Source organism: Gorilla gorilla, chromosome 6, assembly GCF_029281585.2.
Source record: "Gorilla gorilla gorilla isolate KB3781 chromosome 6, NHGRI_mGorGor1-v2.1_pri, whole genome shotgun sequence".
In the NCBI taxonomy this organism is placed as follows: domain Eukaryota; kingdom Metazoa; phylum Chordata; class Mammalia; order Primates; family Hominidae; genus Gorilla; species Gorilla gorilla.
In genome coordinates, this window is record NC_073230.2 from 92,613,647 (window position 1) to 92,636,078 (window position 22,432).

General features: G+C 38.6%; 1 protein-coding gene across 3 annotated transcripts in view; it reads left to right on the top strand.

Moving 5' to 3' along the window:
* SLC25A13 (solute carrier family 25 member 13) overlaps nucleotides 1-22,432 on the top strand; it is a 203,082-nt gene that overhangs the window by 96,906 nt on the left and 83,744 nt on the right. For all 3 annotated transcript variants that reach the window (XM_019031252.3, XM_055347820.1, XM_055347821.2), the window contains one exon: nucleotides 16,553-16,692. In XM_019031252.3, coding sequence (XP_018886797.1) covers nucleotides 16,553-16,692 — 140 coding nt within the window. The remainder of the gene's footprint in view (nucleotides 1-16,552; nucleotides 16,693-22,432) is intronic.

Sequence of the window (22,432 nt, forward strand, 5' to 3'; positions counted from 1 at the left end):
TCTTTTTTTTTTTGGAAACAAGGTCTGTCACCCAGGCTGGAGTGATCTGGGTTCACTGCAGCCTCAACATCCCTGACTCAAGTGATCCTTCCACCTTAGCATCCTGAGTAGCTGGGACTACAGGTGGCGCTACCATGTCCAGCTAACTTTATTTTTATTTTCGTAAAGATGAGTTTAGCTATGTTGCCCAGACTAATCTCAAACTCCTGGGCTCAAGCAATCCTCCCGCCTTGGCTTCCCAAGATGCTAGGATTACAGGCATGAGCCACTGCACACTGGGCTATTCCTGAGAGCTAATCTGTATGACTTGGCTCCTGATTGGCCATGGGTGAGAGGAAGGGGGCCAAAGGAAAGGAAGAAGAACCAGGTGGTAGCTACTGGTCTTGTTCTGTTCCCAAGATATGTGGTTTTACATAATCTCATGAGAGAAATAAGGTAACCATCATTTTTATTTTAAAATACATGCCAACCTCTGGGCTAAGTACTTTTGGTATAATTTAATTATTGTAGCCTAGAAGGTCTATACTATTATAATTCTCATTTTCTGTAGAGGAAATAGGCATGGGGAAGTTGAGTAAGTGGCCACAATCATAGTGTTGCCTGTGATGGAGCTGGGAGAGCAGCCTGATCCTGGCTGACTGTTCTTCACTGTGCCACACTGCCTCCCTCTGGTGTTGATACTCATGCTTTTGGAGCAAGCCCACCATAATCCAGATAGGTGTCAGTTAGCCCATTGTGGTCTCAGTCTGTATCAGACATTAGAAGGATTTAATATTTATCATGAAGTAAAGAACAATAGGCAAATGCATTAGTTACGATTTTATTTCACTATGGTGGAAAGTAATAAGGAAGAGAACATACCTGGCTTAGAGTTACCAGTGTACATAGAAAGTTGCCTTGGTTGCAGCTATCTGGATAACTTGTTGAGATGCACACTATGTGAGTTTTACCCAGAAAAGCTTTATCTTTTGATATGAACAGAATTCTGACTGAAGGGGAGAATCACAGGACGATAGGGAAGGGTGAGGAGATGGTCTGTGTCCAGGTTGAGGATAGAGGGGAACCATAGTAGAGGAGGCCCTTGATTGAGGGGTGCAGCTTAAGAGACCTGAGTACTTGGGAGGGTGGTTGTCAGGGCACCAACGACAGGGCCGGGCCCTTAAGCAAGAGTAATTATTTCATATGAGAAGCAATTAGGAGTCACCACAAGGGCTTTGGAGGACAGGGATAGGATCAGAATGATGCTTGGAAGAGATGATTTTTGCTGAGTTGACTGGAGTGGGGCAAAGCCAGGGGTACCATGCCAGTGATCATTATTTAGGCTTCACAGTATCTATGTGAAGCCAGCGTATAGTCACCCCTTTGTGAGTGGAAGAGCTGAAAGTCAGGGTTTGGAAGGACTTACCTGGTGTGTGAGCAGGTTGGTACAGACATGTTGTGAGTGATAGTTTCTCAGACACTTTCCTGTTACTGTATTTCTTATTTAATATTGTGGGGGGCACAAAACATTTCCATTGTGGGTTTTAAGAAAGAGTACCTGTGTGGATGTGTGGGTGTGTTTAATGAAACTGTTGATCTGAACTATTTGGCATATATACCAGTGATTTATCTTATAATGCTAATTTAAGACATTACCTATTCCTACTTACTGGTATTTCTTAAGTTGTTGTACCACATTAATAGCCTAGCTCCACAGTAGCAGAGAGCTTGAATACTACTTTTTATTTTTTATTTTTTTTTCAGAGATGGAGTCTCGCTCTGTTGCCCAGGCTGGAGTGCAGTGGCACAATCTCGGCTCACTGCAAGCTCTGCTTCCCGGGTTCAAGCGATTCTCCTGCCTTAGCCTCCCAGGTAGCCGGGACTACAGGCGCACATCGCCACGCCTGGCTAATTTTTGTATTTTAGTAGAGATGGGGTTTCACCGTTGTTGCCCAGGCTGGTCTCGAACTCCTGAGCTGAGGCAATCCACCCGCCTCGGCCTCCCAAAGTACTAGGATTACAGGCGTGAGCCACCGTGCCTAGCTGAGAGCTTGAATACCTGCTTTTATCTGAGGAAAGTCACAATCAGACCCCCTGAAAATTCAAAGTATGATCTATACAAATACCAGTTTCTTAGGTTAAACTCCCAAATGTTTTCTTGCATTATGCTATTACATGTTTCTCTCTTCCTTTGACTTTTTAAATTTATTTTTCAGTACACTGAACAAGATTTCATGAAATATGTTTTACGTGCAATTTTAAAGTTATCCTTAATACCTGAATGTAACCCAATTACATTACAAGTGTTGGTGGTAATGATGGCGTGTGCATGTTTATGTTCTGCAGTTTTTAATTAAACTTTAAAGTCAAGGGTTCTCAACTCTTTGCCTAGATAAGTATCAGGGAGTCTGTGAATGGCTATGGTTGTTTGTAATATTTCGTCTAAATGAGCATTTTTTTTTTCCTGGGGAAAAATTGTGTAGGTTTTAGCAAATCTCACAGAGGTCAGTGAGCTGCCCTTTAAAGATAAAAGCTGCTTTTTATAGAGGGGCAGTTGAACTAGTAGACATATATCTTATTTAACACTTTTCCAGCATTGCTGTTAAAGACATTAATTGTAGAATAGTTTATGTATGACTTCAAAATGTAATGATAATCAGTTTTTGGATGCCTTTTGATTTTGGATATATGAAGAAACAAAATGTATCAGACAACCTATATGTAATACAAGAGACAGATTGGAAAATACATTTTTCTGTAACTGAAGTAAATGTAGAGTAACTAATGAATTATTAAAAATACAAAAAGAGCCGGGCGCGGTGGCTCACACCTGTAATCCCAGCACTTTGGGAGGCTGAGGTGGGCGGATCACAAGGTCAAGAGATCGAGACCATCCTGGCCAACACGGTGAAACCCCGTCGCTACTAAAAATACAAAAATTAGCTGGGCATGGTGGCACGTGCCTGTAGTCCCAGCTACTCAGGAGGCTGAGGCAGGAGAATCACTTGAACCCAGGAGGTGGAGGTTGCAGTGAGCCGAGATCGTGCCACTACACTCCAGCCTGGTGACAGAGCAATATTCTGTCTCAAAAATAAATAAACAAAATAAAATACAGAAAGAACTGTTTGGTTGGCTGGCTAGTGAGACCTCTGAAAGGGAATTGGTTCTGATTCTCATGAAGACCAAAATGGAAGAAACTAGTCTACACCCTGTGCCACATTGGGAGGCCTGGGCTGGCTCGCCACTGCAGCTCTGCCAGTTAGCATGGAGTCTGAAAGAAACTGGTCCAGTCTTGCCCTTTATTGGAAACTACAGTGACCTTTTGTCCTTTAATCTTCACTATTGAAATATATTGTAAGTTTAGTTACTATAGAGAAGCGTTTCTTGTTTATGTTAATAAGTGGCATGTGGAAAAGGACTCTCCTAAGAGAGAATCATAAAGCCTGGAACTTTTAATTTATTAAGGCTCTGAGAAGTCCTGCGGAAAAATAAATCTATTTAACTTTGTTTAAATTGTAGTTTAGCAAACTTATTATATTTGCACCAACTTTTCTCTTGTGTCTCTCCCACTAAACAAAACCCACAGAACCGGGGCGATTTCTAAGCTAGTTAATTCTTAATTCTAAGCGAGTCCTCAGTTAGTTAATTCTCTGATGTGGATGTAATTGTTTGGAGGGACCCTTTCTGAGTTCAAGTTAGATTGTGTCCAGGAACACCTGCTATGATGAAATTGGTGTGCTTTGGGAAAATGGGTAGGCTAGATGACATTAGGAAATGTGTGGAAACACCCACTCAGTCACTTTGATTCAGGTTGCAGAAAATGATGGGAGTTAAAAGTATGGAAATGAGAAGTTTCGAAGTTAAGCACTCAAATTTAATATTAAATATATAAAGCTAGAGGAATGCTGGTATTGGATTGGAAGAAGGCAGACTTTACCCATCATTTTTAAGCTTGCTGGAAAGGAAGGTCATTTGTTACTGTCTTGTAAAGACACTTCGAAAATGAAATATTCGAAAAGATAGCTGAGGGGGAAGATGGTGAAGAATCAGAAGAAACGTTACTTGGGGAAAGTTCTTCATTAATATTGGTTCTGATTTTGGTGTGTCACAAAAGTAATGTGTCATTTTGATGAAAGAAAAATATTGCCCTGCAGTAGATTTTATTTTATTTTATTTTATGAGAGGTGAAGAGGGGGCTGAGTATATTCTCTTATACATGCTTACATCCCAAATAGAGAGTAAGAATTTCGAATAAGAACAGTATGAGTTTTGAAAGTAAATAATCTCTATGTTGATAAGAATTATGGCATGCCTGGGTACTGAGTATCTTTTCAGAGATCCTAGAGACTGTTCAGAAACTGTTCCAGTTCATTGGGTCAAAAATCCACTATTTACGAAAAGCTAAATACGGATTTGCACGATTGACCATAATGGCTTCAATTTTGAAAGATAGTAGTATCAGAGAGCACTTCCAGTTGGTGGGATAATTTAAGAATCGCCCGTGCTCAAATGGCTAAAATATTGTACTTTTTGCTACTTCATCACTCCATTTTAAAAATAGAGAGGGGAAGAAAAGAAGGCAGACCTGTTGAGAAGGTGGAAGAATGTCAGTTGGAGAGCAAATCAAAATAACCATGTGAAGCCACTCGTTAGTTAACTACTGCCTGAAGGTTAACTGTTCCTTAGAAGCCTGTCAGGGAGTGGAGAGACTGGACTGGGGGCTGCTGTCCCTGTGCGTGCATGTGCACCTGTGTGTTCGTGTGTGCATGTGTGTGTGTGTATGTGCATGTTCATGTGCATGCATGATGAAGGGTGAAGAGAACTTGTGAGTAGGAAAGAAGGTGTAGAGAACAGAAAGCTAACAGAAAATCCTGAAACTTAGAGTCCTAGGAAAATTTGACTATTTTAAACTAACTGTACTGCTTATTTAAAGATAGGAAAATTATACCATTCTTCTTCTGGTATAAGAGAGAGATAAAAATACAGTTTTTCTAAATTGGAAAATTTGCTGTAATCTTGCTGCTAATGACTGATTTCTTCCAACAGTTGCAAGGCAGTTTTTGCTCTGATAGGTTGATAAAGGAAACAAAATCAAGAACATATTGGAAATTCTCAGAGAAAATTACAGTTTAGGTATATGTTGGGGGTGGATACTTAGACATTTTAATTGAAATAAAACAGTTTTATACTAATATGGGATCACTGTGGGTGTACATTTGTAGTACATCTGCTCTTGAAGCATTTAAGTAGGGTTAAATGTATGTTAATGCTTTTGCAAGAAAATTTTCGATAACATCCGTCTAAGGAAACTAGCTTAGGAAATAGGTTTTTGAAAACAATATAGATATTATATTTGCATTTAGAGAGTGAATTAGGACTCTGTAATGCTTTAAGAATTTTAAAACATTAGTTGTATTCTCTAGTGGTAATGAAAGTTAACAATAATTAACACACAGCAGATGATTAAAGCAAGCTTACACATCTGGAGAGTGACCACAGTCTTCTATATGCCTCTAAACACCATTTTAATTGACCTACTTTTGATATTATGAAAGGCTAATAATGATTTATTCTACCCAGTTGAAAATACTTTTTCTAGCAGATAATTGGAAACATCTCAGTTGGCCCCTCTGTTGATTTAGTTAGTGTGTGTGACAGATGGTTAATGTCTTACGCTAAATATCTGCCAGCCTTGAGCCATTTTGTTGTTGTTGTTGACTCACAGTCACTATGATGACTTAAATAGTGTATGAATCTTGAGAATTGATAGATCTGTCAGATTATAGAGGAGGAGGGAGTCTTATCAATGAGGCAGACCATGGGTTCTCATTGTAATAGTGTAGAATGTTGGTTAACTGTGGACTCCCTGGCTCTGTCTCAAATCTACTGATTCAGAATTTTTGGGTGTGGGGCTTGGGAATGTGTTTTAAACAAGCTCTCCAAGGGAACGTAGTTCCTACTTCAAATGAACAATGGCTGAGTATAGTTTATGGCTTTCTTTCATGGATGAGGAAACAGGCCCAGAGGGGAAAAGGTGACTAGTTTCATAAGAATCACAACTTTGACTTCTGGCACTAGAAGGATAGGGTTCTTTCCTGAATGCCACATGACCTTAACTCAGGCTAGTTCCATCCCTAAGTACAGAACTGGAAGAGTTTTAAATTAGCCCTAATTTTTACATACACCAATGCCACATATGACTTTAGTATAATATTTGGCTCAGCTTGGCTGTGTGTGTGCTTATTTTTTGAAAGATACCTATCACCACTGTACCTACATGTTCAGGATAATAATAATAAAAAGTTTACAGGGGATTATAGAGAACTCAATTTTAATGTGAAGTACTTATGCTCTACTTACTGTGTTTTAATGGCAACCATTTTCCCCCTAGAAGTTTCTTGAGCGACTCTGAATTGTAGCCAGAATACTTCTTTCCTCTTCAGACCCTTAGCTGTGATTAATGTAAAAAGGCACTTGTCAAAAGGGTTTGAAATGGCAACCTTGATATTGGAGCATATGGCAGTAGAGATAGGTCTGCATCCACTTACTCCATTATGTTATTTAATGTACGAATTCAACAATTTGTCTTTTGCTCCCTGCTTAAAAGATGATGGCCATAGAAGCTGGTTGTTAACCATATCAGCAGGGTGGAATATTACTTCCCTTAGAGAAAAACCACAACTTTCTTTGAGGATTTAGCATGCATTAGAAAAAGCATGAAACTGTTCAGAGATAAAGTGCTGGGCCTTCAGCAGTCCTCTCTTTGCCTCCAAGAGGGGTTACTTTTATGTTTAACACAAACATCCCTTTTGTGTTTATTGTATTAATGGAATTTTTAAAATCCATGAGAAAGAGAGAGAGATTATGGTTTAGTGTTTGAAATAATATAGCTTGATGAATCTTTTTTATTTTAATGGGAAACTCTTTTTCATAGATATGCTGCTTCAAAAAGTGAATCTTTTAGAAATTAAAATGCATTAATTTAGTTATTCTGTATGGAAACAAAAACATGGAAAGTTAAAATTTGCATAAGTGAAGACCTTGATGATTTCAGATTATAGTGTGGTGGAGGTTAAGGAATAAGAGTCCATAGAATTTGTAAAAACAAATTCAGTCTAACCACTTAATGGCATGTGCAAGTAATTTGCCAATTAAATATCTCTAGAGTCTGAAAGATCTTCAGAGAAAAGAGTGGAGGTTCTTAATCTTTCTTAATTTTATACTTTAAGAAACATAATAGAAAATTACTTAGTTTTTGATCACTTTTCATTCAAAATTTTAGTATATGAGCTCAAGAAAGGATGGATTTTAAATATTTGAGGAAAATTATTGCTTTTTGAGAAATTAAAAACTATGATACTTCCAAATCACACTGTGCTCATTTAAAAAATAGTATTTGTAAATATTTGGTGCCCAGATAATAATTTTCATTATAATTAAGACTTTACACTTTGGAGTTTTATGATTTTGATGGTCACCTACTATGTTTAGAACATTGTACTAGTCATGCTTAACTCCAGAAAAACTGTCTAAGATAGATATTCCCATTTTAAAGATTGAGCGAATTGAGTCAGAGTAAGTAATTTGCCCAGGGTTACTCATTAGTAAGAGGCAGATCTCTGACAGTTCTAGGTGTTTTTTTTTTCAGAGAAAGCTTTGTTGAGATATAATTTACCCATTTAAAGTATATAATTCAATGGTTTTTAATATATTCACAGATTTGTACAATTATCACCACATTCAATTGTAGAACATTTTCATCACCCCAACAAGAAACCTCGCACCACAGCTTAGCAATCACCACTCCCTTCCATCCAGTCCCTCCATCCCCTGGCAGTTGTTAATCTACTTTTTGTGTATATGGATTTGTCTATTCTAGACACTTCATATAAATGGAATCATAAAATGTGGGCTTTCATGATTGGTTCCTTTTACTTAGCATAATGTTTCCAAGGCTCATCCATGATGTAGCACATATGTTATTCCTTTTTATTGATAAATAATATTTCACTGTGTAGATATAGATAGGTCACATTTTGTTTATTAATCAGTTAACAGGCGTAAGAGCTGTTCCCAGTGCTTGGCTATTGTGAATAACGTTGCTGTGAACATTCACGTATGTGAGTTTGTATGGGCATATGTTTTCATTTCTCTTGAGTATATACCTGAGAGTGGAATTGCTGAGTCATATTATAATTCTATGTTGAACTTTTTGAGGAACTGCCAGACTGTTTTCCAAAGTGGCCACACCATTTTCTTAAATATATTCCCACCAGCAGTGTTTGAGGGTTGCAGTTCCTTCACATCCTCACCAACACTTCTTATTATCTCTTTTTGATTATAACCATTGTAGCAGGGTGAAGTGGTTATCTCATCATGGTTTTGATTTTCATCTCCCTGATGGCTAATGATATTTAACATCTTTTCATGTGCCTCTTGGCAATTTTATGCTGTCTCTGGAGAAATGTCTATTCAGATCCTTTGCCCATTTTTAAATAGGATTATTTGTCCTTTTATTGTATTGTGAGAGTTCTGTGTGTATACTAGGGTTCCTTATCAGATATGTGACTTGCAAAGTTTTTCTCCTAGTCTATAGGCTATTTTATCTTTTTCTTTTCTTTTTCTCTCTCTTTTTTTAAACTTTTTTATTTAAGTTCAGGGGTACATGTGCAGGTTCATTATATAGGTAAACTTGTGTCATAGGGGTTTGTCGTACAAATTATTTCATCACTCAGATATTAAGCCTAGTACCCATTAGTTATTTTACCTGATCCTCTCCCTCCTCCCACCCTTTACCCTCTGGTAGGCCCCAGTGTCTCTTGTTCTCCTCTGTGTCCGTGTGTTCTCACCATTTAGCTCCCACTTAAAGTGAGAGCATACAGTATTTGGTTTTCTGTTCCTGCATTAGTTTGCTAATGATAACAGCCTCCAGCTCCGTCGACGTTCCTGCAAGGGACATGATCTCATTCTTTTTTATGGCTGCATAGTACTCCATGGTGTATATATACCACATTTTTTTTATCCACTCTATCGTTGATAGGCATTTAGGTTGATTCCACCTCTTTGCTATTGTGAATAGTGCTGCAATGAATGTACACATGCATGTGTCTTTATAATAGAATGATGTATATGCCTTTGGATATATACCCAGTAATGAGATTACTGGGTTGAATGGTATTTCTGTTTTTAGATCTTTGAGGAATTGCCACACTGTATTCCACAGTGGTTAAACTAATTTACACTCCCACCAACAGTACATAAGTGTTCCTTTTTCTCTGCAACCTCACCGGCATCTGTTATTTTTTGACTTTTTAATAACCATTCTGAGTGGTGTGAGATTGTATCTCACTGTGTTTTAACACTTTCTTTTTTTCTTTTTTTTTTTTTTCTTTTGAGACAGTCTCTCTCTGTTGCCCAGGCTGGAATGGAATGGCATGATCTTGGCTCACTGCAACCTCTGCCTCCCAGGTTCAAGCGATTCTCCTGCCTCAGCCTCCTGAGTACCTGGGATTACAGGCGCTTTGATACACCCAGCTAGTTTTTGTATTTTTAGTGGAGACAGGGTTTCACCATGTTGGTCAGGCTGGTCTCGAACTCCTGACCTCGTGATCCACCCACCTCGGCCTCCCAAAGTGCTGGGATTACAGGCGTGAGCCACCGTGCCTGGCCATTTTAATACTTTCTTAATGGTATCCTTGGAGTATAAAGTTTTAAATTTTGATAAAGTATAATTTATTTTTTTTTCTGTTGCTAGTAGTTTTGGTGTCAACTAAACCATTTCCTAATCCAACATCACAAAAATTATGTCTATATTTTTTTCTAAAATTTTCTTGAAAATATGCCTATATTTTCTTCTAAAACTATTCACGGTTTTAAGTCTTGTAGTTAGGTCTTTGATCCATTATGAGTTAATTTTTGTATACAGGGTGAGATAGGAGCCCAACGTCATTATTTTGCATATGGATATTGTCCCTGCACCAGTTTTTTTTTATTGTCTGTTACCTTTGTTGGAAATCAATTGAGTATAAATGTGAGGGTTAATTTTTTTACTCTCAATTTCATTCTGTTGTTCTCTGTGTCTATCTTATACCAGTACTACATAGTCTTGATTACTCTAGCTTTGTAGTAAGCTTGAAATCCAAATTTGTGCCAGGCATGGTGGATCACGCCTATAATCCCAGCACTTTGGGAGGCCGAGGTGGGTGGATCACGAGGTCAGGAGTTCGAGACCAGCCTGACCAACATGGTGAAACCCTGTCTCCACTAAAAATACAAAAATTAGCTAGGTGTATCAAAGCGCCTGTAATCCCAGGTACTCAGGAGGCTGAGGCAGGAGAATCGCTTCAACCTGGGAGGCAGAGGTTGCAGTGAGCCAAGATCATGCCACTGTACTCCAGCCTGGGCAACAGAGCAAGACTCCATCTGTTCTTCTTTTTCAAGATTGTTTTGGCTCTTCTGAATTGCTTGAATTTTCATAATGGATTGTTGGATCAGTTTGCCAATTTTTGCAAACAAGCCAACCAGGATTTTGATAGGGATTACATTGAATCTATAGATCATTTTAGGGAGTATTGCCATTTTAAAATTAACTTTGGAGAGTTTTGCCATCTTAACAATATCAAGTCTTTTAATCCGTGAACATGGGATGTGTTTCTATTTATTTAGATTTTCTTTAGTTTCTTTCAATGCTGTTTTGTAGTGTTTAGAGAATCAGTTTTGCACTTATTTTGTTAAATTTATTTCTAAGTATTTTATTGCTTTTGAGGCTACTGTAAATTGAGTTTTTTTTTAATTAATTAATTAATTAATTTTTTTGCGACGGAGTCTTGCCCTGTCACCCAGGCTGGAGTGCAGTGGCACTCCACTCACTGCAAGCTCCGCCTCCCGGGTTCACGCCATTCTCCTGCCTCAGCCTCCTGAGTAGCTGGGATTACAGGTGCCCACCACTATGCCTGGCTAATTTTTGTATTTTTAGTAGAGATAGGGTTTCACCCTGTTGGCCAGGCTGGTCTCGAACTCCTGACCTGAAATGATCTGCCTGCCTGGGCCTCCCAAATGCTGGGATTACAGGCGTGGGCCACTACGCCTGACCGAGTTGTTTTTTAAATTTCATTTTTGGATTGCTTATTTCAAATATGTAGCAATACAGTTGATATTTGTATATTGATTTTTCTGTCTTCCAACCTTGCTAGACTTATTTATTAGTTCTAATAATTTTTTAGTGATTTCTTAGGACTTTTCTGTATATAAGATCTGTGACCCAACTTTTAAAGGTCTCAACTCTTTTCACTATAACCATACCCTGTAGCCTGGGAAACTTACTAACTTGGGAGAAATAGGTTGACTTTTTGAGGTTATCTTTAGGAAGGAAACAACTGCCACTTTGTAATTGTCTTCTCATGATATAAACAAATGCGGCAGACTTTTAAGATGGAAACTTTTGTGGAGAAAGCAAAGTTCCACAAATAGAAGGATCCTTGAGCTTATTTGGTGAGGTCTTACTTTAAATAATATCACTATTATTTGGTGATATTATGGGTACTACAGGCCTTCCAAACATAGCTTGTTTGGCACAGACTGAAATAACAACAATTATACTTTACTTTAAAAAATAAGCATTCTAATTTGGCTTTACTTTTAGGAGGAGTGGCTGAACTAAGAAAAATATGACTTTATATATCCAAAATATATACTAGTGCTACATGCACATTTTAATGCTAATTAGTTTTGTTTCTTTGCCTATATGACCTCAACATGGGGAAAAGAGTTTAAGGCTTCTATTTTAGACCAGAAGAGACCTAATTCTAATTATTTTTACGTTTGAGATAGATCTAGCAGGTGGTTCTTACCTGAAAGTCTTCCACGACTGAGTTACGAGTTATTCTGAACCAAGTGAGCAACCAAAAAAGCTAAAACATTTTGGGTTTCCTCTTTCCTCTCCAGGACTGCAAGTTAGGTTTGGAATGGTCAGGGAATGGTACGGGTTTGGTGAGAGGGCAACTCTAAGTTTGACTCCTGGAATCTTTCATAGTAAAGCTCATGGAATTGCCCATGTGGGAGCCAGAGTATAAAGTAGAACTGGGCTTGAAAATCGCTTTCGATTTTCATTTCTGATTTTTCAGCTATAAAATGAGAGCTGGAACTTGTTCCTCTTACCTCTCAGAGCCTTACGAGACATAGAGGAATCTTAAACAATCAAATGTTAAGTGAGAAAGCTATTTGTGCCTCCTAAAAGGAGAAAAGAATATTAACCTGACGTGGTATTATAATGTCTCCCAGAGTGAGGGAGAAATGCAAGGAACCCATAGTGATTATTGAGTTTATAGATGTTTCTATTCATGAGCCTGCAGGAAAACGTAGAGACCAAACATTTCAGAAAATGAATGCCCTAGGATGATTCATTAGAGCAGAATGAAATATTCAGAAACTTATGAGTCTATAAAATATTTTTGGAGAAAATGTGTGAGTTTTCCAGAGGAACAAGATTTAATATTTTGTTTTAAAAGACTTTATTAGTCATGAGATGAATAGAAATATTGGTAGGTTTCCTTTAATCTTTTGCGTATCATTTGGCTTCTCCAATTAGAATGGCTTGGCAATCTTATGATATTTGAGTACATAATCCTGCTAGGTAGGTCAAGAGAGTAAAAAGTAAATTTCGTAGAAATTATGCCAAGTGGTAAACAACTTCAGGCCTTTTTTTCCCTGCAGAGTCCCATGGCCAACTGTTCTTTCCATAGCAAACTTTTCTTCACCATAAACATAGCATCATGCCCCGGGGGCTTTAAAATAATGTTTGCTGCTGGCAGGTGATGCCAATGTCTGTGGCTACCTGGAGCAGGATCTATCATGTCTCAGTGATCCCAGGTGGCTTTGGTCCAAAGCACTGTAACTGGACCTTTGATTCACTTCAAAAGAAATGAACCTTTCTTCATGCCATTGATCGCCATTGAAAAGCTCCCTCAAAGGTCCCTCTTAGTAAATCCTTGACACCTTTCAGGGCCCAGATCATGGTTTATCTGCTCCAATAAGCTTTTCTCTCTTACTTCTCTCCTTAAATCTCCATTTCCTTACCATGAGGCCACCCTGTGGTTTAGTGCTGATACAGTGTACTGTTTGAATCTGCTGTTGAATTATTTCTCAAGTATTAGACTTGGATGTAGCCTCATACCTTTTACTACCCTTCCTCTTCCCACAGGACCTAGTACAGTGCTCCCAAGCTGTGCTACTTAGAAGGTTGCTAGCTAGCTAGCTAAGCCCTGACATTCCTACAATAGCCAGTATATTGGAACAGCCACAAAGCTAATAATGGGCCTACATCCTCAGGGTCATGTGGTTGATACACTGCCCAACTCCAGGAGGCACCAGTCACATGGACCATGAAGTGAATGCCATCCACTGGAGTTGTGCAGCATGGGAGCCCTGAATGACCTAGGTCTACACATGATCTGTGTTTACACATTCCTGCATTACACTGCTTGGTCTGGAGAGTCTTCTCTACCTCCTTCCTTTTAAATTTTTATCCATTTCAATGAGAAGTTAAAAATTAGGAGTGAATCTCACCCTTCCATACTCCCTGATAATGCTTTCAGAATGAGGTCCTGGACCCTTGCATCAGGAAAACCTGGAGTGCTGGCTAAAATGCAGTTTTTTCAGCCCCTCAACATGTTTAAATCAGTTTAGGACCGGGCCTGGGGATTTTGATAAACGATGTTGACTGATGATTTGTATGCAGTGCACTGAAGTGGTGAGAAATGACTGTTGAATAGTTTCTCAGCAAGGGAAACTGTAGTGCCCCAAAGGGTTAATACCGCTGTCCTTAACCTGTTGCATTATCTATTGTAAACCTTTTCTGGCTCATTTAAATTCAGCAACTACTTAGTGAGCAGTTGCTCTCTGCCTAGCAGTGTGCCAGCCATAGTGGTAGAATCAGATGTGAAGAATGGGGTCTTTGCTGTGAAGGGGCTAATAATCAATTAGGAAATAAAAGACGTGCAATAAATATGCACAAACACATTAATATGTGCATACATATGCATACTATGTAATGATTTATATTACATCATATAGAGATCTTTTATATACATCTAGTATAGTATACTCTAGAAGATTTATAGAGAGATCGTTTTTCAAACAAATCATTATTGGTAGTATAGGCCTATAGGATTGTCAGATTTTAGATCTGAGAGATATCGTAGGGATAATGTATAGCTCTATCCTGCAGAGGAGATTTCAGTACATCAGCCAGGCATTTCATAGAGGCACACACACAGTCTATGGTGTAGTCCAAAAAACTATAGCGTTTAGAGTTTCGGATTCAAATGTGAGCTCTAGTAAGAAGTAAATGGTAGTTACTTTAATTATAGATAAATAAGATTGTTGTTTATGGTGAGACACATTTTACATGCATTCACTAATTTTAGAAAAACTTAAACCTACTTTCATGTATATTTATAATTTTAGACCATATAAATATAAAAATGGATAATAAGTGCCTTAGCTTTATATACCAACTATTTAGTAAAAACCTTCTGTTACTTTCTATGGGAAACAGAGATTGAAGGAGAGATCAAGAAGGGGAAAAATCTTATTTTTGACAATTATCCTATGATTATTACGTTAAAACTTTATTTCACTGGAATGCTTGGCAGAAAGGAATCTTTAAGTTAACCGAGGATAAACCAGAAAACCATTTTTTCTTGCATATTATTTCTCTAAAATTTTATTCTAGTATAAAATTTTATTTACAGTGTGAATTTTTTTTCTTTCGGTCACATCTTTATCATTTGAGCATTATTTTCATTAGATAATTTATTCATCTAGATTAGAAGGTTATGGGAGCCTTTATTAAAACTTTATTGGGCCTGCTTCCTACAGAGATACAGACACTTACACCTGGAAAGGAGTCACAGATTATCTCGGTTAATATGTTTTGCACTGAAGAAAGTCAAGTTTTAAGATATTAAGGGACTTACAGCCATTAGAACAATACCTGGCACATGGTGAGTGCCCAAGAAGTTTTAGCTGCTGTTAGTAGAATTTGAATCCAAGTCATTTGAATTTCAGTTTGGTGATTTCTTCTCAGAAATCTTCTTCTACTTAATTCCTTTTATTGACCCCTGGTCAGACTCACTGAGAATCTTTTTTGTTTGTTTGTTTTTCCTTTAAATCCTAATTCTGGATTCACTTCATTTTCCTTATATCTTATCTCTTTTTTCCCTAAAAGTAAAGAAGACAGAATAAATTCAGTACTTGTACTTTAAAACTTTTATTGTCCTCATCAGGGCCAGTCTGAGGATTTCTGCCACGTTTTATAAAATTTATGCCCAGCATAATCCTGATTTTTTACTGCCTTCTCTGTGCAAATACAGACCTAACCTTATGCTAATGGTGGCACTACTGTTTCTTCATGACAAGGCTTTAAAAATTTCTGGAAACTTTAAAAACATGCAATAAAAACTGTGGGTATAATGGGGGTGGGAGCAGGAAATTTGAGGGGAAACCATAGACACATATGCCAAAGGTTTTGGCACTTTTCAGAGGACTAAGTAACTTTCTTCTTCTTTTTTTGTTTTAAATAGAAGCAAAAGAGAAAAAAGGTATCAAGCACAGTTTGCTCATAGAAATGAGCAGGTTTGGTAGATATACTTAAAGATGTGAAAGCCAGGAAAAATTATTAATATGCTAATAATTTGTATTTCCTCCATTCTCCAAACACATACTTTTATCAAGAGGAGGAGGCTAAAAATAAAAATAGAAGCTTTAGAAAAGTAAGGTTTTTCATGTTTTTTTCTTGTTCGTTTGTTTTTTCTCTGTCAGTCCTCTTACAGTTTTTCTATAGAGGCTAAAAAGAGATCCTAAGCCAGGACCAGCACATTCAGTGGCCCATCTTAAATGGGATTATTTGAACAATTTGAGAACTCTTGGGTCAAGCCAAAAGAGTGCAGTAGAAAATCAAAGACTTGGGCTGCTGCTGGCTTTTCTCCTCATTTTATTTGTCTTCACGTGCAGCTCGATAAAGTGTTGGACTTTTTCAAGCACAGAAACAGCCTTGGGGTGTTAAATATGTGTGTCAAATTTTTTCCTAATGGATTTCTAAATCTTCCAAAAACTTTTAAATAACTTGTTAAAGGCTATATGTAACGCTTGTATCTTGTGTGTGTGTGTGTGTGTGTGTGTGTGTGTGTGTGTGTGTATGTATGTGTTTTCCTGCCACTAAGATTGAATTCTGTCCTCTGTACCTAGAAAATAATCATTATTTATTGAAACAAAAACAAATGAGATGATAATAGTTTTAGCTTTCTACTTGGGTTTCCTATAGCCTTTAGGTTGTGTGTTGTGAGAGACTTCTTGATTTTTCCCCCCTTTATTTTATTTGGTGGGATTCTTGACCTTGATTTCTTAACTGATTCCTTGAGGATTCTTTTATTTCTGCCATAGTTTGTAATCTGTATGTCTATTTAAAATTGAATTACTTTTTTTATAAGAAAAAGCGATATCCATTCAATAACAGATTTGATCAGAAAGAACTTCATTTACTTTGTTTTAATCAACCTGTCTTTTCTCTTTTCAGAGGATGTTAAGCAAGTTTTTGGACAGACCACAATTCATCAACATATTCCATTTAACTGGGATTCAGAATTTGTGCAACTACATTTTGGAAAAGAAAGAAAAAGACACCTGACATATGCGGAATTTACTCAGTTTTTATTGGTGGGTCTAGCTCTCAAAAAGTTAAAAGGGTATGGCCGGGCGCGGTGGCTCACACCTATAATCCTAGCACTTTGGGAAGCCGAGTTGGGCGGATGACGAGGTCAGGAGATCGAGACCATCCTGGCCAACATGGTGAAACCCCGTCTCTACTAAAAATACAAAAAATTAGCCAGGCGTGGTGGCAGGCGCCTGTGGTCCCAGCTACTTGGGAGGCTGAGGCAGGAGAATGGTGTGAACTTGGGAGGTGGAGCTTGCAGTGAGCTGAGATCGCACCACTGCAGTCCGGCCTGGGTGAAAGAGCGAGACTCCGTCTCAAAAAAAAAAAAAAAAAAGTTAAAAGGGTAAATAAGTAAACCTGGAATCAAATTGTGTGTAAAAGTCCTGATTGGAGTCTTGAACTGTGATTTACTTACTACATACTATGATTTACTTACTACATACTTACTACAGTTTAGCCTGGCAAAACTGTCCCATTGAGAAGTATTTCTTTATTAATATGTTGAAATCATGGAATTAAATGGGATTTCCACAGATTTATGTAGAACTCCTCCATGTTTAGAAGGAATACACATTGAGGCCCCGGGAAATCAAGTGATTTCCTCAAGGTCACTTAGATCAGGAGGGGCAAAATTACAACTTGAAATTTTGGCTTGTGACTCGCTGTGTTACTACTTACCAATGTTTTGTTTTCCCCTGGAAATGGACAGATTTGTCTTCAGCTTCAGAATCATTTCATCTGACACCTTTTATAGATAAGACACTAGTCTCAAACTTGGCTGCATGTTGGAATCACCTGGAAGCTTTAAAAACTAATGTTGCCTCAGTCCCACCTCTAGAGATTAGATTTAATGGGGGCAGGGGGGAAGCCTGGGTATTTGAGGGCTATTTAAAGCTTCTTGGGTGGCCCTCATGGAGAACCAGTGTGCTAAGGGCACTTGCGCGCTTTCTTATGTGGGTTAACCGCTGTAGCAGTTGTCTACATTTCTGGGGTGCACTTTCCCTAACCCAGTCCCTGCTGCCCTTCTTTCGTGACCCCCTTCCCCCACCCATATGATCATATCATTGGGCCACTGATGATGCAAGGAGAAGAGTATTCACAAAATATGATTATAACTTAGTTTTCCTTCAGCAGCATTATTTAAAAATACTTTAAATACAACATTATCATGTAGTCACTAGAGGTCAATATCTATAGGCTATATAGATGTTTATGCATTTGCTTTGTTTCTAACAGTTACATTTTATTTATACTTTATTGAATATGTTTAAAAAGACTCATGTAAGGGGACTCATTTGGTATGTTTACATTTTGGGTCTTGAGGAAAATTTTCAATTCTTTGTTACTAGAAATGTCCTTAGTGGGTATCCTGGTGCCCCTGGCTTTCTCGTGTGTTCCAGATCTTGCCAGAGCCCTCTGGGGAGTGGTTGGAATCCTGTTCTGGGTAGAGGTGGAGGGTGCACGGGTTGTGGTGCTCACTTGGTAAAGATTTTGTGGTGTCCATTCTTAGCAACTAGCATTTGTGATAGGTTAACTTCAATAGGTACTTCTCTTTTTGAATTTTCATGGTATTATTATGATTCACATAATTTGTCCTGCTGTCTAGTTTGCTTTTATTTTCCAGGCCTTTGGAAACATAAACAAGATGCCCTAAACCTGCCTTTGTATTTTTTAAAAACAAAGCATTAATGTCTGTGAATCCTTGTTTTCAGTTCTCTGTAAACATAAACCTACTTACGTAACTCAGATGGAGAATGTAATGTAAGTTGCCGGATTTTTGCTGCTGTTTCCACAGGACATTGTTGTGCTGTAGGAGGCGGTATTCATTTTGATGAGGAATAATTACAATAATGTTATTGAGACAAATGCCTCAAATTGACTTTATGGAACACAGCCTAATTAACTTTTAGTTTTAATGGGATGTTAGCAGTAGTAAGGATGATCGTGTTTCCTCCTCTAAGCAAGTGTCAATTATACTGAATTGAGTAGATTTTCAACTGCTCACAGCAGCCTCTAGGCCTTCCTCCAGATATGGGGAAGCCAGAGTCCAGGATTAAATAACTCGGGGACTATGGTTATGTTTCCAAACAATTTGTAAGGCATTCACTTACATTTGACTTCATTCTATAATGGTAAATGGAAACATCCCACAGTGTCCTGCGTGGGATGATTTTGTCTCTGTAGCCAGAACAGAAGTACTGAACTTTTACTAGAGTACAATGGTTATAGTGGTGAATGATCTCAGTCAGGGCCTTGCTTTTGTGTCCTACTCCAGATCTGGACTTATAGGAATTAATGGATGGTCCATGATAGGCTTTACCTGAATGCCAGTTTTAATGTCTACCATTGGGTTCCTTCCTTCCTTCCATTTCACGTTTTGTTTGCTTCATTTGAACTCTTTTCTGAATGTAGGTAGAGCTTCAGACCTCTACTTCAGATGCTTTGTTTGCTTCCTTTGGGCTCTTTCTGGATACAGGTAACTTCTTAGAGATATTAGTGAATTTAATCTGCTGTGTTTCAGGCTCTTGCTTTGTCAGGCAGGTATCCGCCTTTCTGTTCTTGGGCAGGACTCAGAAATAGGCACCAGCTCCCTGGCTGATGCCAAAGCTGTGAAGGCAGATGCTTGGTTGCTTGAAATGTGAACAAGCTGCCACTGTGCATGCTGCTACCTGTCACATGATGAGGAAGGGGAGCAGCCGTAGGGACAGCCAAAAAGTGCTTGTTTTCAGGGAACTTGTATGGCATGTAGAGACAGCACTCATCTATTCCACTGAGGGTCCCTAGAAGATAGCTCAGGTTGGTTCCGGCCAGCACATTACGTGTGCTTATTATGTATGTGTATACACGTGTGTGATTGGTGGGGCAGTGCAGTTCTCTGCAGTTCCTTTTTTTTTTGTCATTTAATAAATGTTTTACTATATCTAAGCAAGTGTGAGCTTCTTAGAAACCACCATGTGGCTGTGAGGATCTTACTTGGGTCATGTGTTTATCTGTGTAGAGTCTGGACAGGTCCCCACCCACTAAGGTGTTGGCAGTCCTGGGCATTGCTTACATGGTGAGTTGCTATGTCCTTTTCTGTGCTTTGGTTGTAAAAGTCATAAAGTGGTGAATCAATTTGATATTATTTGAGCTAAACTTGACTGATTTGTACTTTGCAAGTGGTAAATCAATTCGATATTATTTGAGCTAAATTTGACTGATTTGAACTTTGCATCTAGTAACATTGAAGCAAGTGGCAGGGATACAAAGCCTCCTTCCTGTAGTCTTCTTCCTCATTGGAATGGAAAGATTTCAGCAGGGAGTGGGGTCACATTTCTCTTACCCCATTATTTATACTGTTACATCTGTTGCTGCTATTTTGTAATGCCCAGTTAACTTCATCTCCATATAACTTCATGAATGATGGTAAGTGTGAATGTGAATACAGTTTTATATGTGGGTAGGTACGTGTATTTTAAAATATTCTGTAAACCTCTCCACGTATGTCTACTCCCAGCTCCTAGAGCAAAGCTCTAATTTTATAGCCGCTAGTTTTAAAATAGATTTTAATATTCTTTGTATTTTAGAAAATAATTTGGAGAAACTTTTCTATTCTAATCTGATGGAACTGTAGTTGATAAATAGTATTAATGGGCTGGGTGTGGTGGCTCACGCCTGTAATCCCAGTACTTTGGGAGGCCGAGGCGGGTGGATCACGAGGTCAGGAGTTTGAGACCATCCTGGCCAACATGGTGAAACCCCTTCTCTACCAAAAATACAAAAAAATTAGCTGGACATAGTGGCGTGCACCTGTAATCCCAGCTACTCGGGAGGCTGAGGCAGGAGAATCGCTGAACCCAGGAGGCAGAGGTTGCAGTGAGCCGAGATCAGGCCACTGCATTCCAGCCTGAGCAACAGAGCAAGACCCCGTCTCAAAAAAAAAAAATAAATAAATAGTATTAACCTAAAACTCGGTATTTTTTGTGTGTCGTGATGATTACTCATGTCAGGCAAACCATCCAATTCAGCAAATATTTGCTGAGCATGTCGGGTTTGTCAATAGGATTTGTGCAAAGGTTTGAAAGGTGCGGAGACTATAATCTTGAGACACTCATAATGTGAAAATCTAGGACTTGTATCTGGGTATATCCACCTGACAGTGCAAAAGGAGCAACTACAAGTAAGTATAAAATGTTTGCCCTATGAGTTTGTTGTTTTGTAGCAAAAACCCTTAAAGGTTTGTGGCATAAACCCTAATGGCAGGTATTCACATCCTTTGCCAAATTTTTTTTTCCTTTGTCTTTTCTTTCTTTTTTTTTTGTTTTTTGAGACAGGGTCTCACTCTGTTACCCAGGCTAGAGTGCAGTGGTGCATTAGCACTCACTACAACTTTGAATGCCAGGGCTCAAGTGATCCACCCACCTTGGCCTCTCAAAGTGCTGGGATTACAGGCATGAGCCACCATGCCCAGCCTGCTTTGCCAATTTTTTTATTGGGTGACTGTCGTAGGCACTTGGGGGCACAGAATGAAAGGTTTCTAAAACTTTTCTACCAAATTATTGTGTAGTCAGTACTGAGTCACTTTCAAAAAATTACAATAACTAATATCCGTATAATGTTTATAATTTACAAAGTGCTTTTAAATATTATTTCTGATAATAGCATCCTCCCAATAACCTAAAAGGTGATTATCGTTATCACATATTGTATGCAAAAGAATAAACCTACTCTATGGTAAAATTTTGCATTTACCAGTAATTTTCCAGGGAAATGACCCATAGCTTTCATTATGTTTCCAAAGAAGTATCCCAAAAGGGTGGTAAAGAGCAGCTGTTCTAGAGCTTAGCTTCTGCAGTCAGATGACAGGTGTGTGACAAATTCAAGAATACGGGCCGGGCGCGGTGGCTCACGCCTGTAATCCCAGCACTTTGGGAGGCCGAGGCGGGTGGATCACGAGGTCAGGAGATCGAGACCATCCTGGCTAACACGGTGAAACCCCGTCTCTACTAAAAATACTAAAAATTAGCCGGGCGTGGTGGCGGGCGCCTGTAGTCCCAGCTCCTCGGGAGGCTGAGGCAGGAGAATGGCGTGAACCCAGGAGGCGGAGCTTGCAGTGAGCCGAGATCGCGCCACTGCACTCCAGCCTGGGCGACAGAGCGAGACTCCGTCTCAAAAAAAAAAAAAAAAAGAATACGATGCCGTTCCCACTCTATTGCACTTTCTCCAGGTCTAAGGCTATAGATAGCCATTTTCTGTTCCTAGAAGTTACCATGCATCTGAATGGCAGTGCCCAGTCATGCATTGCTAAACATCTAGCATTCCTGACCCCTACCCATTAATTGCCAGATGCGATCATCAACAAGTTCTTAGGGGTGCATTGTACTGTCATTTCCAGGTTTTTTTGTTTGATACTGTTTTATAATCTTGGGTATCTATTTTACATGTAATTACTTAAATTTGAAAACAGTCTACACATAGGAGTTTCCACTGGTTCCAATCTCAGGATAGAAAAGTCTAGGATTACTACAAAATTCAATATTTCTGTTAACTAGAACAACATTGTTATTAGCTACCTCTCATATAGCATTTTCTAGCTAAGAAAGTTGTTGTATTAATATTTGTCCTTACAGTCACCTTAGGTTGTTGGTGTTGTTTCCCTATGAAAGCTGAGTGAACAGAAGCCTAAAGAAGTTTTCTGGATTTGTTCAAGATTAGACAGGTGGATTTGAAGTTGAAATTAATTTTTCTAAATCTCTGGCAGTT